Raw genomic sequence first — 22,887 nt, forward strand, 5'->3', positions numbered from 1 at the left:
ATGGGAAGTGGAGCAGCTGGGACATGAACCAGCGCCCATATGGGATCCTGGCAGTTGCAAGGGGGATGATTAGTCAATTGAGCTGTTGCATTGGGTCTGGAACTCCTATTTTATGATGTTGGAACGGACTCTTTCTGTTGCTGGATAGTTTCCACCAAAGGATGAGTGTGTGTGTATATCTGGCTTGTCACTCTTCTTGGCTAAAAGACTGGATGCAAGAAGATGGATAACAGATGTCCGTTGGATGTTCACTGCTGCTCACCCAGGACCAGGTCAAATACTGTCAATCATCAAGCCAATGCTTCCAGAGTGCTTGAAAAAACAGTCTTTTAAGGACTTGTATACATCTTCTCATTGAAAAACATTCATTCCTTTTATGTGCAAATATGTTATATCAGCCCTCAGAATATTTATCAATTTAATATTTTCTTCCACCAAAGTTGCCTTAGCCACAACCAACCTATCACCATGAATATTCTCATAAGAGTTTGACAGTTACCTTAGAATAAGAAAACTAGGCCAATGATAGAAGTTTAAAATGACACATTTATTAAACATTTTTCAGCTATTAAGTTACAAAAGACTGTTAGGGGACTTAAAGAGTGCAAAATAAAACAAGGACAAATACAGCGTATTGCCTTACAATCCTCATGCAGTTTTCTCTGTAGTATATCATTAGTGACTTAGCAAAGTTTGTTCCACTAAGTATAAGAAGTGAAGAATCAAGCTACATTTTCTGATTAGTACGCTTGTTGATCATGGAACTTCTTTTTTCTGGATGCAGCATGAAAAACAAAGGAAGTGCTCTGTCATTCTTGCTTAGTGATTATGCAGAGAGATTCTCTTAGATTTCTGGGTAAGAGCAGTAACTGGCAATCCCACAATGATTTCCATGATTTCTTGCCATCCGAATATATCCTTTTTCACCAAAGTAGAGGCCCCAGCTTCAGAAAAAGAGCACAAAGTTACAAGTGACAATGGGCAGATCTGGGGAAGTGCATCGAGTTGGATACAATTAAAAGTGTGACATTCAGAACAATGACTGCTGAGTTGGGTGAGCAGCAGGATACTGAGTGGAAAGGAAAGCTGGGTATCCTGAGAGGCACAATGAGGAACAAGGACAGGAAGTTGGTTTGGGGCTGAAGAAATGCTGACATCAGTTTCACAGAGAGAAGGAAGTCCGTGCACATGTTAGCTCATGGCCCAAAGGGAAGTTGTGTTTTCCCAAGCAGTGGAGAAAATGTGTTTGCTTTGGAAGACATGTGACATCATTTAAAGGAGATGTGCTTTAGAGGCCTTAACTATTCTGTGTGTCAGCCCTCTCTGAATACTTCTCAGATCTTATTTTGCTCTATGTATGCATATGTGTGCTTTTAAAGATTTATTTATTGGAAAGTTATATATACAGAGAGGAGGAGAGACAGGAAGATCTTCTATCCACTAATTCTCTTCCCAAGTGGTTGCAATGGCTAGAGCTGAGCTGATCTGAAGCCAAGAGCCAGGAACTTCCTCCAGGTCTCCCGCGTGGATACAGGGTCCTAAGGCTTCAGGCTGTCCTCGACTGCTTTCCCAGGTCACAAGCAGGGAGCTGGACGGGAAATGGGGCCGCTGGGACGTGAACCAGCACCCGTATGGAATCCCTGCACATGCAGGGCAAGGACCTTAACCGCTACTAAGCTGCCACGCCGAGACTATGTGTGTGTGTTTTTTAAGATTTATTTATTTTTATTGGATCAGATTTATGGAGAGAAGGAGAGGCAGACAGAAAGATCTTCCATCTGATGATTTACTCCCTAGATTTTATTCACATAAAATCCAAGTATGAAAATGACAGGACAAAGAATTTAAACATTTAAAATGTGTGTGTGTTTTTTTTTTTTACAATATCACATTGTTTTCAGGAATAAATCGAATCATTTCTTCTCCTGCTAGAATATATGACAGTACTCCCTTGGTCCTCAACAAATGGAATTTCTGGAGGCGACAATGGTCTTCAAGGACATTAGAAGGGTGAAAGAATGTACATAAAGAAACAGAGACAGCTAACATTTGTGAATTTAAGGAATAACGGAGCTTATAGTTCACTGCGGCCAGAGTGAATGTGATATAAGAGAATATAGTAGAAGGAATGTCTAGAAAACTATGTTGGGAACTAGATAATGGAGAAGCTTTGGCTACCTGGCCAGGAATTCAGACTTTATTTTAATGACAATGATGAACTTTTGAGAAGTTTTGAGCACAGTTTGGCATGCCCTGTATTTTAGGATTTCGCCATAGCTATGTAGAATTACAGGAAGGCTACTGGGGATGGAAAACAGAAAGTACACGTAACACGTGATTCAGAGTCTGGGTGGGCAGGAATATATGGATTGAGCAAGAGAAGGGTTGCCTAAACTGACAGCAAGACTTTTCTCATCAGGCATTATATCATAATATCAGACCTATAACATAGAAGACACATGCTCTAGTAAGGAACAAAAGAATTATAAGCCAGACACATTCATATCTGAGCCACAGCACTTCGGCAACAATAAAATCGAGCCTGAGAGTACAGGAGTCTGGCTACACAGTGACGAGGAGTGTCCGAATTTAATCAGTAATAGAAACAAGTGGAAGAGGAATGGAATCAAGGACAGATAGGAGGTGCAATGTGTTTGACTTGTTGCTTGGTTGTACCTGGAAGGATCCAGAATAGCTCCACATTGTTTTATTGGGTAACTGTGCTACTTGCTGTTGCATTTGCATAGGTAGGTTACAGTTAGAGGCATAAGGACAGATGATGATCCCCAAGGAAAAGGGAGAATTAGAGGAGCCATCAGCAGAGGACAAAGCCCTGGGAAGTATCAACATTTAGGGACGAAGTAGAATAAGTATTCACAAGGGAGACTAGAAAAGAACAATTAGAGAAATACTGCACAAGATAAATCATGGAAACAAAGATATGAAGGTCAAATAAAAAGTGAAGAAATGAGGAATCTGAATGACTTGAAATGTCACTTTATATGGGAAGTAAAAGTGTTTAGCATTGCTGATATAAGCTTCGTTACCATAATCACAAGAGAGCACTGATTCAGTGTACTGTGAATCCCTGGTTTAATTAAAAACCCATTATTGGGGACCGGCGCTATAGCCTAGCAGCTAAAGTCCTCGCCTTGCACATGCCAGGACCCTACACAGGTGCCAATTCTAATCCTGGCAGCCCCAGCTCCCTGCCTGTGGTCTGGGAAAGCAGTCAAGGACAGCCCAAAGGCTTGGGACCCTGCACCCATGTGGGAGACCCACAAGAGTCTCTTGGCTTCGGATCAGCTCAGTTGCGGCCACTTGGGGAGTGAATCAATGGACGGAAGATTTTTCTCTCTTTCCTCCTCCTCTGTTTATGTCTGACTTTCCAATAATGAAAAAAAAAAGCCCCACGTTATTATTCAAATGATTACCTGTTTTTCACAAGCCAGTAGTCTTTCCCGTCAGCGTTACCATAGCCAATCGCTAGTACTCCATGATTCACCTCCTGAGTGCAGTTCGGTTCATAGTAGACACCTGCAAATGAAACGTGGGCGGGCAAGAAGGCTAAATGCTATATGGCAATTAAGCACATTTGACAATGTTACTACTTTTATTACACTCTTTTGTATATATGGCAAAGTTAATTATGTTAAGAACATAAACTCGCAAACCCTTTCGTGTTTAAAATTCTTTGCCTTAAAGCTGTATTTGTCAATTTTCTTGTAGTCATATCAGTTTAGTACCCTCAAAAGCCTTCTTTGATAATATACCACTTTTCTCTAATTATTTTAACTTCTATACAGTTATTGTGCTTTTTTGCATATATTTTTAAATTGTTCCACACATTTCACTCTTACCTAAAGTAAGTGCTCTCTAAGGTGAAATTAAAATATATATATATATATATATATATATTTCAGGGCAGGCTCCATGGCATATAGGCTGAACCTCTGCCTGTGCCACCAGCATCCCATATGGGCACTGGTTCAAGTCCTGTCACATTCACTTCCAATCCAGCTCAAAGCTTTGGGTCTCTGTACCCACGTGGGAGATCCAGAAGAAACTTCTGGCTCTTGACTTCAGACTGGCAGAGCTCTAGTTGTTGCAGCCATTTGGAGAGTGAACTAGTGGATGAAAAACCTCATTCTGTTTCTTTTCTCTCAGTAAATCTGCTTTTCCAATAAATAAATAAATCTTAAAACACATACAGTTGTAACCTTCAACTTAGTCTAACACCATGGCAGCTTTAGTGGTTAGATTAAAAATATGCCATTCAGTTTAGCATAGTTATATTATACCCTGTTACGCTACGCCTACACTGTAAAGTCTCAGTGGGCAAGCTCGGTAGTCTAGTCATATCATTTCAGTCCTAGCTCAACCACTTTTATCCTGTATGAATTCAGGCAAATTAACTCCTCTGGTTATGTTTTCATCTGTAAAATACAGTTATTGTGGGGTCAGCACAATGGCGTAGCATGCTAATCTTTCTCCTGCAGTGCTGGCATCCCGTATGGGTGCTGGTTCTAGTTCCAGCTGCTCTATTTCCAATATAACTCCATCTTTGTGGCCTGAGAAGGCAGTGGAGGATGGTTCAAATCCTTGGGCCCCTGCACCTGTGTGGGGGATCGGAAGTGGCTCCTGGCTCAGCTCAGCTCCTACCATTGCAGCCATTTGGGGAGTGAACCAGTGGATGGAAGAGCTCTCCGTATTTGCCTTTCAAATAAAAATAAATAAATCTTTTAAGACTTACAATTATTGTGAGGCTTAAGTGAGATATAGCAGGTAAACCATGTGGTGTAGCACCTGGCATGTAGATCAGGAAGCTCGGCTAAGTGTCACTGGATTGAAAATACACGTGAACTGGAGGAGTATAGAGTGACGGCAAAGGAAAATATTCTTTTGTACAGTGTGAGAGCAGGGTATCATAAGAGAATGATCCAAGTGAGTCTTTACCACTTCGGTAGAGGAAGAAAGAAGAATGACTTGCATCGATAGCAACAGACACAGGTCCTTTATTGGCCACAGCTTCTTTCAAGGCCTCTTCGCTGCCCGAGGGAAGTTCAACGTATCCGGAGCACGTGGCAGCACGGTTTTTTGAGTCATACTTGCACTGTCCAGCCTGTACAAAACAAAACAATAAAATAAAATATGAATCAGATAAGGAAATATACTTGAACTTCCTTTGTAAATCACCAGTATCCAGAGTCTGGATCTGAAATACAGTTCTTCCTTCACTTTACTCTTCAAATGTCTAGATCTCCTACCTTTTAAAGAAAAAAATTGGATCTTCCATGTCTTTTTTTTTTCTTTTAAGATTTATTTATTTTTATTGGAAAGGCAGATATACAGAGAGGAGGAAAGACAGAGAGGAAGATTTTCTGCCCATTGATTCACTCCCCAAGTGGCCGCAATTGCCGGAGCTGCACCAATTCTAAGGCAGGAACCAGGAGCCTCTTTCTGGTTTCCCTCTTGGGTGCAGGGTCCCAAGGCTTTGGGCCATTCTCGACTGCTTTACCAGGCAACATGCAGGAGGAGCTGGATGGGAAATGGGGCCGCTGGGATTAGAACCAGCTTCCATATGGGATCAGCGGGTGCAAGGCGAGGACATTAGCCATCAGGCTTCCATGCCAGGCCCGGATCTTCCATGTCTTAACGATTCTGGATTTTACCAATAACAGGAAAGACAGAGTCATTCTACTGGTGTACATTATGAATATTTCCATCCATTCAGGACTTCTTAGGACAATGTCTTTTCTGAGATATCATGCAAGGGAATCCAACACAAAGGCCACAAACTCTAGAGCTTTAAAATCTTTTTGATGAGGTGATGCCTGCAAGACCTGCTGTTAATCAATTAATTAATTTTGAAATTTATCATACAATTCTGTATAGTCTGGAATTCCCCCTCCCTCCAATTTCCACCCCCCCAGTTGATTTTTCCCATAATGTAACAACTCTTTATAAGGAGTTACATTTTCATCAGTCTATTTAAGTGTGCCCGACATTGCTGGTACAGACAATGTCAGACAGTCCATCATTCCATTGTCTAGATACATCCAACACCTTCATTGGGAGTCCATCTTTTGTTTGGAAGCAGAGATGCTTGTTGCATTGTGCCTTCACATCTGGATATGGTAGTCTCCATTACTCTACCACTATACATCCCAATTTGCCTGATGGATTCCTTATGATCTGCACTTTAAATGTTGGTTTATATAGATGTGTAATATGGAAAACAGACTTTAACTGGGCAAAGGGAAGGTACAAATTCATGATTATTGTATATACAGGAATGCTTTTTAAAATATACAACAGGAGAAGAGTTTGAAAGAAATAAACCAAATTAATCATGGCTGAGGTAGGCTTTTTGATTGATATTTTCCTCTTTTCTAAATATTTCTGCAATATGGGCACATTTGTAATGGACATGTGAGGCAGAGGAGGGGAAGGGAAGAGTGATATACTTGCTGATCTGAAAGTGAAGTTTAGCACCATTGCAGTACAGGCAAGTTTAATCATTGGGGCTGGCACTATTGTACTACAGGTAAAGATTCTGCCTGTGAGACTGGCATCTGCTGATGGGCTCCACTTCTGACTCAGGTCCCTGCCAATGGCCTGGGCAAAGCAGTAGAAGATGACCCAAGTGTTTGTGCCCCTGCCAACTGCACACATGGATGTAGTTCTTGGTTCTTGGCTTCAACCTGGCTCAGCTTCTGGCAAATGTAGCCTTCCAGCGAGTGAACTTATGGGTAAAGAGCTTTCTTTCTCTTTCTGTTTCTAACTCTGTCTTTAAAATAAATGAACAATTCTTCAAAACAAAAAAAAAAACATTTAAAAATGAGGTGGACATACAGAAAGACTTTCAAGGATGTTTTGCTTAAAGTTTGTTTGAAAACATACGACTTGTTTAAAACTATGATTCTAGGGCAGGTGCAATGGCATAGCAAGTTAAGCTGTTACTTCTTTTTTAATTTTAAAAAATGACTTATGTGTTTTTATTGGAAAGTGAAATTACAGAGAGAAGATACAGAGAGAAAGCGAGAGATCTTCCATGCGCTGATTCACTCCTCAAATGGTCTCAACAATCAGAGCTGAACCTATCTGTAGCCAGGAGCCAGAGCTTCTTGTGGATTTCCCAAGTGGGTGCAGTGTCCTAATGCTTTCAGCCATCATCTGCTACCTTCTAGGTCATAAATAGGGAGCTGGATTGGAAGTAGAGCAGCTTGGACACCACCCAGCACCCATATGGGATGGCACTGCAGACAGCGGCTTAACCTCCTGTGTGGAAGATTAGCCAGTTGAGCTGTCATGCAAGCCTCAAGCTGCTGCTTTCAATGCCTAGATCTCATATCGGAGTGTCAGTTTCAGTCTCAGATATTCCACTTCTGATCCAGCAGCGGAAAATGGCTCATGTGTTTTTGGGCCCTTGCCACCAACATGGAGACCTTGTTGGAATTCCTGGCTCCTGATTTTGGCCTGGCCCAGTCCTAGCTGTTGTAAGTATCTAGGGGGATGAACCAGCAGATGGAAGTAAGCCATTCCTCTGTAACTCTAAAATAAACAAACAAATCTTAGAAAAAAAAAAAAAGGACATTATTCCATTGATAAATTGAAAAGGTCTAAGAACTCGGGAATTTCAGAATTCCTGATGGGGTTCTCTCACACACACTTTCCCAAGCCATTGGTTTGGTGGTGAGACAGGCATGACATGGTGCCTCACCATTGCCTGTGACGCACCTTGGCTATGTAGGGGTAGGAGGCGTCTGAATCGATGCCATTATTGTCGATGATGTATTGGAAAGCCCGTGTCATGAAGCCACCTTCACAGCCTAAGTTCCCATATTTCGCCGTTGAGCAATCCACTAAATTTTGAGCACTGAGAGACACCAGCTTGCCCGTTTTCAGCTTCAGCTGCGCTTCCAGGGCCCCAACGGCACTGAAGGCCCAGCAGGACCCGCAGGAACCCTGAAACAGAAACCAGGTCACAAAGGCAAGGCATCAGCAAGGTTTGACAATCAAGAACATCACGTGGGGACTTGCTGGCCTAGTTCCCAGGAAAAGCTGTCCTGTTACTATTGCCTTTTCTCTTAGACTATGGGAATGGAGACCAAATACTTGTTCTCCGGACAAGGTCTAGCCTTGGTGAAGGCTTGCAAATGGTGACATTTAGCCTAGTGGTTAGGCACCAGTTAAGAGGCCTTTGATGCATCTTATAGCTCCTGGGTTAGATAACCACTGACTCTACCTATTGTCTCTTGCCTCCAGTGTAAGCCCTGGTGACCTCAGTTGAGGTCACGCATGTGGGGAACCTGCACTGAGGTACTGGCTCTCACTTTAGGCCCTGCTCAGCCCTAGCCATGACCATTGTTGACATTTGGGGGTATGAATCAACCACCAGCTTAGAACTCGCTTGCACATGCTCTCTCTCTGTCTCCCCTGTTTCTTCATGTGTATCCCCCTGCCTCTTAAATAAATTTGAAGCATCATAAAAGACCTGCAAGTGACTGAGCTCAAAGTCTAAGGGACATATTAAAATATATTGAGAAACAATATTCACTGAACATGTTCAAGTCCTTCCTGTCTTCACTCGTAAGTAAGGGGGCTAGATGCTTACAATAACGTGACTTTAAAGTGGAGAGGGATGATCTCCTTGCCCTAACATACTTTCCATGCCCCCATGTGGCATCTGGAACATAAAAGGTTTAACTTCAAATAAGCATTTTATTTTAATTTAAAAGAATAGGAATCCTTCCTTTAAAAAAAAGATTTATTTGTTTATTTGAAAGGCAGAGTTACCAAAAAAAAAAAAAAGGAAAGACATGCACACACACACACACACACACACACACACGCACGCACGCACAGAGTAAGAGAGAGAGTGAGAAAGAGAGAGAGAGATCTTACAGACATACCCAGACACCGAGATGGAGATATTTTCCATCTACTGATTCATTCCCCAAATGGCCTCAATGGCTGGGACTGGGCCAGGTCAAAGCAAGGAGATAAGAGCTCAATCTGGGTGCCCCATTTGGGTTCCAACGGCCCAAGTACTTGGACCATTCGCTGCTGGTTTCCCAGGCACATTAGCAGCAAGCTGGCCTGGAAGTGGAACTGCTGGGATTCAAATCAGTCCCCTTATAAGATGTTGGTGTTGCAACCCACTATGACAAACACTGGCCCCAATTCAGCATTTTCCATATACAGTTATCCTTGGAGATGTGATCAAATGTCATTTTACAAGAAGGTACAAACAGAAAACTTTTAATCCGCTTTAGTTTAAAAGATGTAGAATGACCATCACAACAATTTTTCTTCTCTCCTTTTTCCCTTCCTTTTGCCTTTCCCAAAGAAAGCAAGCTGCTATTGGTTAAAGATTTTCCATTAAAATGCAAGCGAGAGCAGGTGCTTGGCCTAGTTGAGCCTAGCAAATAAGATGTTGACTGACATGCCCGGCACATCTCACATTGGAGTTCCTGGGTTCATCCTGGCTCTGCTTCCTGCTAACACATACCCTGAAGGCAGCAGCTGAAAGTTTAAGTAATTATGTTCTTGCTGCCCATATGAGAGACCTAGATTAAGTTCCTAGCTTCCAGCTTTGGTCCTGGCCCAACGTGATAATTCTAAGTATTTGGGGAGTAAAACAGTGGGTAGGGGTGGCAGACCCCAGGAGGCATACTCCGCACAAGGAGGGAAGACCAGGCCCGGAGCCTGACTTGGCTACAGACGCAGTGCATGTGGTTTGTCCTGGGAGGCGGGCTTGGGGGTGTGTGGGAAGGGGGACTGCATGGGAATGCATCCTTCTCAACTACGTAGATCATCAACAATTATGTGTGTGTGTGTGTGTGTGTGTGTGTGTAACAGAAGAAAACTCTGTCTCTCCCTCTCTTTACTACTCAAATAAATCAAACAATACAAATTTTAAAAATTCAAACAATCAGGGACACAAGCTCACTAAATTACTGAGTTAACATCTGACTATATAGAGAGCCTTCCTAACTTTTATATTATGGAAGTTTGGGTAAGAAACCGAAGAGTAGTTGAAAACAAAATAAATAGGTAGGAATGGGATTAGCATTGTGATGCAGGAGGTTAAGCTGCCACCTGTAACGTTAGCAGCCCATATAGGCACGGGTTTGAGTCTCAGCTGTTCCATGTCTGACCCATCTCCCTCTGACGTGGGAGACCCAGTGGGAGTTCCAGGCTCCTGGCTTCAGCCTGACCCAGCCCTTGCCCAGCCTTGGATGCTGTGAACATTTTGGGAGTAAACCAATGGATGGCAGATCTGTCTCTCCCTTTCTTTGTAACTCTGCCTTTCAAAAAAATAAATATTTTTAAAAAGAGAAAATTATATTAGAATAAAAATTTAAAAGGATGTAAACAGTAAGAGATTAGACTTATCATGCAATTTTTGGAACATTTCTGCTTCTTCTTTGGCTACAGCTGGGGCAGCTGTTCCAAATGCTATGGTTCTTCTCCCTTGCCTCTGAGGTTTCACATGTGCTTTACCCTTAGTTATCTCTAAGAAAATGAGGAGTTTGGTAGCTTTTTCATAGCAAGCAAACCAGGGCTGGCATTGTGGTATGGCAGGTGGGGTCGCCACCTGTCATGACAGCATCACATATGAGTGCTGATTCAAATACTAGCAGCTGCACTTCCTATCCAGCTCCCCGCTAACAGCCTGAGAAAAGCAGCAGAAGATGGCCCAAGTGCTTGTATTGACACCTTCGGGGTACCAGTAAAACCTTTAGCTGTGTCCTGCCCTGACGATTGTGGCCATTTGGGAAGTGACCCGGTGGATGGAAGATCTCTCCCTCTCTCTATAACTCTGACATTTAAATAAACAAATACATCCTTTTGCCCTCGGATTTTTTAAAAAAGATTTATTTATTTTTATTGCAAAGTCAGATATACAGAGAGAAGGAGAGACTGAGAGAAAGATCTTCCATCCAATGATTCACAGACTGGTGCTGCGCCGATCTGAACCAAGAGCCAGGAGCTCTTCCAGGTCTCCCATGTGGGCACAAGGTCCCAAGGCTTTAGGCCATGCTCGACTGCTTTCCCAGACCACAAGTAAGGAACTGGATGGGAAGTGGAGCTACCGGGATTAAAACCGGTATCCATATGGGATCCTGGTATGTTCAAGGCAAGGACCTTAGCCACTAGGCCATGGCACCGGGCCCTCTCAGATTTTTTTAAATTGCATTTTTGACTTCTCTTTGTTATTTATTTTAAAGGTAGGTGCATGGGTTCAAGTTCTTGGGTCATCCTTTGCTGCTTTCCCAGGCATATTTGCAGAAAAATGGATTAGAATTGGAACAGGTGGGACTCATACTAGTGCTTATATGAGATGGCATTGGAGACGGCAGCTTCACCCCCTGTGCCATAGCAACAGTCACAAATGAATTTTTAAAAACTTTAAATTAATTTTTAAAAATTAAAAATTAGGACCCAGCACAATAACCTAGTAGCTAAACCCTTGCCTTGCATCCACCAAGATCCATATGGATACCAATTTATATCCTGGTAATTCCACTTTTCATTCAGCTCCCTGTTTGTGGCCTGGGAAAACAGTTAAGGACAGCCCAAAGCCTTGGGATCCTGCCCCGCGTGGATTCTGGTTTCTGGTGTCAGACCAGCTCAGATCTGGCCATTGAGGATACTTGGGGAGTGAATCAGCGATGGAAGATCTTCCTCTCTGTTTCTCCTTTTCTCTATATATCTGCCTTCCCAATAAAATAAATAAATAAATCTTTTTTAAAAAATTTAAAATGTAAGAAAATTAAATGACAATATAGGAGCAGCCATTTTACAAAACACACAATCCCTGCTCTGTTCACACAAGCCTAGCCTCCTGTGTGCTTCTCCGGTCCAATGGATAGCCACCACCAAGTTCTGTTTCTTCTCCTTTAGCCTTGACATTTACAAGTGAGAATGGAGAAACTTCTTACGCAGGCTCCTCACATGCCAGACACTCCTTTTGGGGAAAGTGGCTTGATGGGAGATCAATTCAGCCAATAGCTAAAATAAAGCACTGCCCTGAAAATTCATCTGAGAGCCCCGGTGGCTCAGTGCACACATTGGTGAAAGGCAGCTCCCAGGCACAGGTGCTCCTAAGCCCTGGGGAGATTATCTGTGAAGTGTAATAGGTGATCCTTGCCCTATGGGCATTTACAATTTCTTTAAGAAGAGGAGGATAATGAAAGTTGATTCAAATAAGTAAATAAATAAATAAAAGATATTAAAAAAAAAGAAAGTTGATTCCATAGCTAAGGAAGGGACTGTGAGATTTCCCATGAAATTGGTCACTAGATTAAGCATCTGGGACAGGGGATCCCCTAGGGACAGAGATTTGGGTTACTCACTTGATATTTCACATCAGTAACGCAACCGCTCTTTCTCCAGTCCACTGAATCTGGCAACTTCTTACTAGAGTTTGACTTGAAAGTGACATTGCTCGACCATTGGCTGGGAATTCTCAGAGAAGTCATCGAAGACAACACTTCTTCACTGGTCTACAAGGCAAATACACAGCCCTTTCAATTAGGGTCTTCTTTTCTTTATAGCCCAATGTCTATCATGGTGAATATATTTTAGGATCTAGAAAAGCCAATTGTGGTTGTGACTGTGGTAGGCACCCTTGTCCATCTGGTTGGGCAAAGCGTGGGTTTCCCATAGTCATGCACTTGGCATTAGCTTCCCAGTTAGGCAATCTCACTGGGACAGAGAAAAAGAAAATGGTGACAACCAGAAGTTACAAGGAAGCCAATGGTTGGTTTACAATGAGGTAGAATTTTCTAAATGGTTGTTAAGATAGGAGGCCAAACTGGTTTCCTTGGTGGGAAAGAATTACAAAAGAAACCAACCCCTACAGTTAAGGAGGAATTCTGCAAGGATGTTCTCTTCCAAAAAGGACTATGGTTCTAAGCTTTGGTCACAGTGGTAAAGTTTAGTGAGATAGGATGGAGTCTATAAATTCATAGTAGATTATGGTTTTGAAAAGTTATGCCCTTTCCCACAGCTGCTGCCAAGGTGCTCAGTCCTTCTGAGGAAGCTAAGGCCGCGCTGGGATGAGGCCCTCAGTTTATCCAGCCACGAGCACCGCGCTGGGCAGCGCCTTGGCCTCTGTCTCCGAGCTCACTTGCAACTACTCAGCCCTCATCCTGCACAAGGACGAGATGACCTTCACGGAGGACAAGATCAACTCCCTCATTAAGGCAGCTGGCATCAACGTGGAGCCCTTCCGGCCTAGCTTGTTTGCCAAGGCCCTGGCCAGTGTCAACATTGGGAGCCTCATCTGCAACGTCGGGGCTGGTGGAACCGCTCCCGCAGCAGGTGCTGCCCCCCCACCCCCTTGCTGCTGCTCCAGCCAAGAAGAAGAAAGTGGAAGCCAAAGAGGAAGAATCTAACCAGTCTGATGTCGACATGGGCTTTGGGTTTTTTGACTAGGTCAGTTTTTCTTCAATAAAAAGAAAAGCTTGTGAAAAAATAAAAAAGCTATATCCTTGCCTTAAGAGTGAATTATGCATGCAAATGTCTACTTAGACTTAGGTAAGTTTGCTGATTTACTATAAAACTCCAGACATTTTCTTTAGGTTTCCGAAAATATGAATAAATAATGCAATAATGTATACGGGTTTACCATTTCGCTATAACTCATAAGTTATCTGGCAAAACATAAGGTAACTAGATACATAGGTAAACATGCACTTACATGTATTCATCTAGAAGAACTGTATAATACAGACTGTCATACCAAGAAGTGAAGATACATTGCACCATGCATCTCTACTTCCAGATCAAAGATGGATTCCCAGTGAAACTGTTTGCAATAGGATACTGGATTTTCAACCATTGTCTATGCCTACAATGTCAGGATGCAATTAAATAGCAGAATAATGGACTCGTGATTGTTATTGCAGGACTACACTATTGTATAGTATATAGGGGAAATCAGTGCAGACAGGCAAAATGGTGAGGGTGGAAGGGAAATTCCTGCGCCTATGGAATGGTATCATGAAAAATAAAATAAGTTTAAAAGAGTAAGAAAGTGATCTGGGTCTGGCATGGCATGATATCTCAGTTGGCTAATCTTCCCCTTGCAAGTTCTGGCATCCCGTATGAGTCCCGATTTGTGTCCCATCTGCTTCACTTCCAACCAACTTCCCTGCTTATGGCCTGGGAAGGCAGAAGAGGATGGTGCAAAGCCTTGGGACTCTGCACCTGCATGGGAGACCCTCTTGCCTTTGGATGAGCTCAGCTGTGGTCATGGTGGCCACTGGGGGAGTAAACCAGCAGATGGAATATCTTTCTCTTTGTGTCTTTCCTTTTCTGTATATCTGCCTTTCCAACAATAATTTTTACAATGAGGCACATGATACTAACAGAAATTTCCTTACAAATTTGTGTATGCCTAAATTCTACTGGCTTTCTAACTCAGCACACATTTAACTTTGCCCTCCGTTGTTGGTGGTGTTGGTTACTTTGAATTGTTTTGAGCCTGGGCTAGGGGTGAGGAGTGGGGTGGAAATCACACTTTCCTAGACACGGAAGTAGGCTTCTTAGGGATGTGCTTACCATGTCGGCCAGGTGGTTCATGCTGAGATCATATGAATGCATTCCCATTGAGTACTCCAGGTTGTGAAGTGTCACCAACTTCAGATTCTTTTCCCAGATAAGACGCCGGGCAGCCTCTTCATTCTCAAGTATCAAGTGAAAGAAAAATATAGTTACATTGTGTCCTGGACAAATTGATATGTAACGACAAAAATAGTTTTAGGAAACATTCAAAAATAGAAATGAGTCTGTCCAGGAGAATGGAAATAAATGAATATGTCCAATATAACTGTTAAAATCAGATGTTATTCTTTTTTTTTAAGATTTATTTATCCATAATGGAAAGCCAGATATACAGAGAGGAGGAGAGACAGAGAGGAAGATCTTCCAGCCATTGATTCACTCCCCAAGTGGCTGCAATGGCTGGTGCTGTGCTTATCTGAAGCCAGGAGTCAAGAGCCTCTTCTGGGTCTCCCACATAGGTGCAGGGTCCCCGGGCTTTGGGTCATCCTCAACTGCTTTCCCAGGCCACAAGCAGAGAGCTGGATGGGAAGCGGGGCCACTGGGACACCAACTGGCGCCCTTATGGGATCCTGGTGTGTTTAAGGCGAGGACTTTAGCTGCTAGGTTATTACGCCAGCCCAGATGTTTTTCTTAATCTTGTACTCAATTGTTTTGATAGTTATTAGAATCAGTTTATAATATAGATAATAAAATTCCACCTTACTATACTAAAAAATACTTAAAAATAAAAACTTAAGAATATACTTAAAAATAAAAACCTGTTGCTTGTTGAGCTGTATTCTTTATAGATGGGAAACTCACTTTATAGACCTTCATATGATGTGTTTTCACCCTTACTCTTGAAAAAGGGTTAAGCTGATTATACATTGCTATTTCTCTTCAGCTGTTTGAAAATATTTCTGCATTTCTTATGGCACCTGTTGTTGCAGATGAGCGGTCTGCCGTCAGCCCAAGCCCTGCCTCACATTCTTCACTCTAGCAGCTTTAGTGATGTTCTCTTTTTCTTGCATGTTTTGGAATTTCATTTGCAAGGGTCTGGTGTTTTTTCTTTACCTTCTGTTACAGATTTTTGATAGGATGACTTGGAATCTCTTCTATCTGGAAAATTCTTTAAGATTTTTTTTTATTAGAAAGTTAGATTTACACAGAGAAGGGGAGACAGAGAGAAAGATCTTCTATCTGCTGGTTCACTCCCCAAGTGGCTGCAATGGCCAGAGCTGAGCCAATCTGAATCCAGGAGCCAGTGTCTACTGCATAGGTACAGGGTCCCAAGGCCTCTTCCACTTACCCAGGCCCCAATCATGGAGCTGGATTGGAAGTGGAACAGCTGGGATATGAACTGGCACCAAGGGGAAGATTAGCCAGTGGAGCCATTGTGCTAGGCCCCTATGTGGAAAATATTTTTACCAGTATATGCAGTTGCATATTACTTCTTCACAATTCCAACTAAATCTCTTCATCAGAAATTCCAACCAAATGTGTTTTAGAACCTCAAACTCTCTCGTTTCTCTTACATACATTTGCATAGATTTTTATTTTTATTTCTGTGTACTACATTCAGAGTAGATGACTCTGTTTTTCAGATTATTGGTGGCATCCAACTGTTTCCACTCTGGAGTTTAACCTCCTGAATGTGTTTTGATTTCAATGACCATACTTTCCATTTTCGACTTTTGCAATTTTTTGTTCATCAATGTGGGTGATTTTTTTTTCTTCCTCCAAAGCTCTGAAAATCACTTTTAATTATACTGTTTTCATTTTACCACAGTGACTTCATGGGCTGGCTGCTGACGTGTGTGTGTGTGTGTGTGTCCTTTAGGTGATGAGTTTGCATAGACTACAATGCGCATGGATGTCTTGTAGAATAGCTGAAAGCCTATCCCATCACTACTGAAGCCAGAGTTTCCTGTAAACTGTGACTCCAGGGCACAAGTTACCAGCTTTACATTGCCTCTTCTCTGCCTGAGTTAGCCCAGGCCCAGAGCCTGGTTCTAGGGCACAAGTATGCAGGCAAGTCCATCTCCCTTGGAACAAGGTTTTGCTGTTATTCCAGGGGTGCACATAATGGCATGCCTGTTCACACACTTCTAAACCACTGGAAAGGAAAAAAAAACAGAATAAAGAAAAGTTCAGTCAAGTACAGGAGTCCTTCAAAAAGTTCATAGAAAAATGAAATTCAAAGATAAAGTTATTTGGAAAATATTTGTCAATTTATACATCCTTTTTTATGATATGCATTTCCATGGCCCTTTTAAAGACCTTTTATGCTAGGCAGGGGAAAAAAGTGAACTTTAGGATACATTACAATGGAGGAATACTTATCCAAAGCCCTGCTCAGGGCAGGCATTTATGCTAGATGCGTGCATCATGTACTAGAGTGCCTGGGTTCGAGTCCCAGCTCCAGCTCCCAATGCCAGCATCCTGTCCACGAAAGCCCTGGAGAGCAGCAGTGATGGCTCAAGCACCTGGGTCCCTGGCACCAGGCAGGAAACCTGAACTGAGTTCTTGGTTCCTGCCCAGTCCCTGAGGTTGTAGGCTTCTGGGGAACAAACCAGCAGGGGAGAGAGCTCTGTGTGTCTTCCCTGTCTCTCTTTGCCTTTTGATTAGAAATCACAAGAAGGGCCTGGCGCTATAGCATAGCAGTTAAGGTCCTCGCCTTGACCGCGCCAGGATCCCATATAGGCTCCGGTTCTAATCCCGGCAGCTCCGCTTCCCATCCAGCTCCCTGCCTGTGGCCTGGGAAAGCAGTCGAGGACGACCCAAAGCCTTGGGACCCTGCACCCGTGTGGGAGACCCAGAAACAAGTTCTTGGCTCCTGGCTTCAGATCAGCACAGCACCGACCACTGCGGTCACTTGGGGAGAGAACCATCGGAAGGAAGATCTCCCTCTCTGTCTCTCCTCCTCTCTGTACATCTGTCTTTCTAATAAAAAAAAAGAAAGAAAAGAAAAGAAAAAGAAAGAAAATTTCTAACTGAAAACAAAGCTTCTGATTGGGGTGGCGGTTAGTCACCCACATCCCAGAGCAGAGCATCTGGGTTCAATCCCCAGTTCCTGTTTTCAGCTTCCTGCCAGCACAGACCCTGGGAAGCAGTGGTGACATGGATGGCCGGCTCAAGTAACAAAGTTCCCATCTGGATGGAGGTTTCTGACTTCAGCTGCCGACCACTTTGACCACTGTAAGCATGTGGGAAGGGTACCAGTGAATGGCAACACGTGAGTTCTCTCTCAAATAAACAACTAAATAGATGTTTAAAAATCTTGTTCCTTCTTCTTGGATTTTGGAGTTGCCAAGGACTGACAACATTCACTAAGGCTGGTGGTGTTGCTAACTGCCCATCTAACCCTAAAAAGGATGGGTGAGCTTGAAGTCTGTCACTACCAAGAAAACCGTATGGTCATTGCAATACCAGTTTGTGAGACGAGCATTTGACAAAATTCTACCTACTTTCATGATGAAAAACAAATTTAACAAATTAAAAATAGAATGTTTCTCCCAGTCGTAGGCAACTGCCTAGGCTGCCTTGTACCTAGGTAAGTGTTACACTGCTGGGAGAAAAGTAACCGATAGCTGGTGGGCATCCTGGGCCTGGTTCATGCCAACTCTGTGCTAACTGTACCAGTATGCCAGCATGGCTCCTTCTCTCCCCCCCCCCTTTTTTTAAAGTGACTGACCAGGCCACTGTACTTGCAGGTAAATGAGCGGGCTGAGGCTGGGTAATCTGGAGGAAGGAAACTAGAGCACCTTTCTGGGTCAGATCAATACACCCACCCATGTGGGAGACATGAACTTGGCTAATTAGCATCGACCACCACCCACTGGCACACACAAAAGCTAGGGCTGAAGGGTCTGCCCGGCAGGGCTAGCCCACAGTACCCACCAGTAAGTGACGTGTGAAAGGGTCTTGTTAGGTTGCGCCATGACACTAACTGGCACACGGGAAAATCAGGTCTGTGGGGGATTTGTTGGCCCACCCTTGTAGGATTGCAGAGGGTGAGCTAGTTTGCACAAGAGCTGGGGTGGCGATGGGCCAACACTCATGGGAACTGAGGTTGGGAACAGGCTGGGCTGGCCCAGACTGCAACAACCATAGGCACACCTAAGAATTAGATGTGGGGCAGGTTGGGCTGCAACATCCATAAGCACACACAAAGGCTGGGACTGTGGGACACACTAGTTCAGGTAGGGGGCTAGCACCTGCTGGCATCCATGAGACCTAGGACCAGGAGTGGGCTTGGTGGGAGAACTTAGGGAACTCTCCTCCTGGGCATTAGCTCCCACTGGTGAGCCAAGGTTGGGTGTGGGTCAGGCCAACAAGGCTGATCCACTTCTCGGCAGGTGTGTGAGCTGGCTAGAGGGGTGGACCAGGCAAGGCTAGGACAAACCATAGCACACTGGCATGTTCAGGAGCCAGGATGGAGTGTGGACCATGCTGGGCTAGGCTATTACACCTATTGATTTGCATGAAAGACAGGGATTGTGGTGGGCTGGGAAGGGTTAGGCTGCAGCATCCCCCAGCTAGAATTGGGACTGGGAACTGGGCAGGCCAGGTCAGACCAGGTTGCAGAATCCATAGCAAAGGCCAAGATGGGTCAAGTAATTACAGCACGTGCAAGATTTGTGGCTGGGAGCAGATGTCATAGGGGAGCTAAGGGGATGCCCCTGCTGGGTTGCGGTTCCCACTGTTGAGCCTCAGAATAGGGGTGGACCTGATAGAACACAGCTGCAGCATCCCTCCGCATGTGTGTGGGGACAGTCTGGCAGTGAGCCACACTGGGCGTGGCTTACAAGAGCCAGGGTGGATGTGGGAGAAGCTGGGCTAGGTTGTGGCAACCACTGATCCACAAATTTTAGTGATGCTTGAACAACAGAGGTGAACTACAGCCAAAATAATGCGTATTTCAAAAGTCTAAAAGAGTAGATTTCTAAACACACACCAAGAAAAGTGTGCACAGTGATAGATATGTGGATTGGGTTGAGTTAACCATCCCACAATGCATATATGTAGCATAAAATGGCATTGCACCCCATCAATATATATCCTTATTTGTTCACAATGAATACGCAAAGAAGCAGAAAACTTGGAGTGCATAACCCGCTATGTGTCATTTTTATACAAAAATGCCAAGGGCCTGGCAGCGTAGCCTAGCGCCTAAAGTTCTCACCTTGAATGCAATTGGATCTCATATGGGCACCGGTTCTAATCCTGGCAACTCCACTTCCCATCCAGCGCCCTGCTTGTGGCCTGGGAAGGCAGTTGGACGACCCAAAGCCCGGGGACCCTGCACCCGTGTGGGAGGCCTGCATGATCAGCACAGCACCAGCCATTGTGGTCACTTGGGGAGTGAATCAATGGATGGAAGATCTTCCTCTCTGTCTCTCCTCCTCTCTGTATACCTAACTTTCCAATAAAAATAAATAAATCTTTTTAAAAAAAACACCAAATAGATACATGATGCTGATTGATAAACAGAGAAATAGCGTATAGTTATTAAACTCAGTCATTTGAAGCATAGAGTTAAGGTCTAAAAAGAGGGCACTTTGTAATAAACACAAAGCAGAAAGTAGGAAGTGAGAGAGAAGAAAGACTGTACAGTGGCCCTACCATGGGCCAGGGACTAGAAAAGGCGTTCTGTTCCTCTGATAAACCAAGTAGGCAATTTCCTCACAATGTCACGCTCATTTTCTTCCGCCTGTGACCTCCCTGCCTGGCTCTTTTTGACTCTCTTCTCCAAGAAGGTCGCCTGAGTGGTGGGGCCTTCTCTGACCACCTCACGCACGTGCCAGCTCCTCACTTCTCCCGCTCTGTGCCTTGCTCTGTTCGTCTCTGCCATGGTTACTGTGCTATGTCTGCTTGTCTGTATATACATCTCTTTTTTTTCTCCTTCACTGATATAAACACCTGCCAAGGACTTTGTGTCCTGCCATACAGTACCAAGCAAGGATTTGGCAAGAAACAAGGATACCGTGTTTACTGAAAGCACTACTTGTCAGCATGTTGAGCAGGAGGACGCAGGGTGGTGACGTGAAAGTGTGTGGCTTCAGAGCAGCCCGGGGTACCTTTTCCTTGTACTGTTTGCTGTAGGTCTTCTTCCAGAGATGCCAGTGGCGGTCCAGGCTGGGGTCTTTGTGCAGCTGTGCCGTGCTGGAGAAGCACACTAGGAGTACCCAAAGCAGCCACTTGATTCTGTTTGAGACAAGGCAATGGAAGGCACAGCAATCAGCTGCATGGATCACGACCCCAGAGTCACAGGTTCATAACAGGAAACAGCGCTGCCAAGCCATCCAAGGGGACACGAGGCTGTAAAGCAGAATTCTGCAGGCAGGTGTCTGCACTGCACAGCCGGAAGGCAAAGCTGCACAGCTGTGTCTGAAACACTGTTCTCAACACCCAGTTACCCTTTCCGAAAAAGTGATTTTTCAGAGATTTTCCAGTATCTGGCAAACCAAACCTATCTCGGAGGTTGGAAAAGCAGGGACTTCCCAGACGTGGCTAACCATCAAATCCCGAGAAATCCACTTTCCTCCTTTCAAAGAAGAAAAAAGACTCTCCAGGAAGAGGACAAACTCTCAAAAATCCATTTCTTTCCTCAATTCTGAACACACAAATTCTTTTTCATTATCCTAAACGTGCACAGTTTTTAGAGATGGTTAGAAGACACCCCTGCCCCTCACACCGCCTTAGCATCCTTGGGTCACGTTCCTTTTTTAAACCTTTTTATTCACGGCTCAAATATCTATTGCAAAGAAGGTGATTGCTGTTTCAAACACCGCCTCTACAAAGAGTTATTAACAAAAATTCAGTAACGAACTTCCACCAATGAAATTGTAATTTCTTTCCCATGTCTAAAAACAGCTGGAATTTTCACCAAGAAAACCTTCAACATATAGTGCTTCTGCCTCAAGCTCAGACGCTCCCACATTAACTTTTCAAAAATCGATTCATTTTATGCCAAACGAGCCGAATGGCATGCTTGTTGAGTTAGCTTCCTGAAACCGAAGATTAAAAACCTGGTAGGCAAACATGCTGAAAGTATAAACAAAGAGTGTTTAAGGACCAAAAATAATAATAACAAAACCGATAATACTTACACACTAGAATGAGCAGGTGTCTCCATTGCTGGAGTCCTTGGCTTGCTGGACTTTCTTCAAAGATCTCAAGGGCAGCGCGGAGATTTCCAACTGAACTGACTGTAAAAAGAAATTGGAACTTGTCACATGAGGCCTCCAACAATGAGGAAGTGAACTTTCATTTCAGTTTCATTTAAAATCTGACTAAGTTAGCTACCTGTAGTGCACTTCTTATGGCGAGGGGGACAACGTGAGTGTAGTGAGTCCCTGGTGGAGAAAAACAGGATGGACCCAGCAAGTAAGGGCAGTACAAGTTTACTGTTAAAACGCATTATCATCTGCTAAATGTTTATTAGAAACACCATTCTGAGATGGAAAAAGGTTTGAAGAGACAAAGATCGAACTGAAATCTGAGTGACTTAGGATTTCAAAGGGAAGAACACCATCTCTTGCTTTTAGCACAATTCATTCATTATCTACAAAAGGGGGGAAGTGTAATTTAATCTTTATTCAAGGTTATTGCCATGCATGAAAAGATTTTTTTAAAGTTTATTGAGGGCCTGGTGCAGTAGCCTAGTGGCTAAAGTCATTGCCTTACACGTGCCAGGATCCTATATGGGCACCTGTTCATATACAGGCTGCTCCACTTCCCTTCCAGCTCCCTGCTTGTGGCCCGGGAAAGCAGTCGAAGATGGCTCAAAGCCTTGGAACCCTGCACCTGTATGGGCGACCTGGAGGAGACTCCGAGTTCCTTGCTCTGGCCATTGCATAATCAAGAAAAGTTAAAATAATATGCCTCTTCCAAACCTGGCCTACAAATGATGCTTACGGATATTCTGTTGACAGAGAAAGGGAATAGCACCCACCAAAACCAAAGGCAAATGCAAAGAACATTCCAGTAAAAGAACAACAGAAGACTAAATCAATGAACAGCCCATTGCTAAAATGACAGGACCAAATTATCACCCATTCATATTAATGTAAATGGCTTAAACTCATCAATCAAACACCTTAGATTAATAGATTGGATTAAAAAAGCATCTATTTATTGCCTACAGGAGAAACATTTCACCAACAAAGATCAGCAGAAACTATATCTCATGGATTTTTATGTTTTTTTGTTATTTCATCTCTTTAAAACACTTTCTTCTGATTAAATTCTTCAATGACTCATAGATCATACAGAAGCAACATTTTCTTCAAAAAGGTTCCTGATTTTCTTTTTCATTTCTTCAGC

At 43.5% G+C, this 22,887-nt stretch overlaps 1 protein-coding gene and 1 pseudogene across 1 annotated transcript; one reads left to right on the forward strand and one right to left on the reverse strand.

Annotated features, from left to right (window-relative positions):
- Positions 1-528: 528 nt before the first annotated feature.
- CTSS (cathepsin S) lies at positions 529-21,788 on the reverse strand. Its single transcript, XM_040998476.1, has 8 exons — positions 21,672-21,788; positions 20,640-20,766; positions 14,578-14,700; positions 12,366-12,515; positions 7,741-7,968; positions 4,957-5,122; positions 3,435-3,537; positions 529-944 (listed from the first exon to the last, which is right to left on the reverse strand). Exons 1-8 carry the CDS (start codon positions 21,695-21,697, stop codon positions 845-847), a joined length of 1,023 nt encoding a protein of 340 aa, XP_040854410.1. The 5' UTR covers positions 21,698-21,788; the 3' UTR covers positions 529-844.
- LOC121168682 lies at positions 13,071-13,449 on the forward strand (annotated as a pseudogene).
- Positions 21,789-22,887: the final 1,099 nt, after the last annotated feature.

Source organism: Ochotona curzoniae, unplaced genomic scaffold, assembly GCF_017591425.1.
Source record: "Ochotona curzoniae isolate NIBS_2020 unplaced genomic scaffold, NIBS_Ocur_1.0 scaffold_1037, whole genome shotgun sequence".
In the NCBI taxonomy this organism is placed as follows: Eukaryota; Metazoa; Chordata; class Mammalia; order Lagomorpha; family Ochotonidae; genus Ochotona; species Ochotona curzoniae.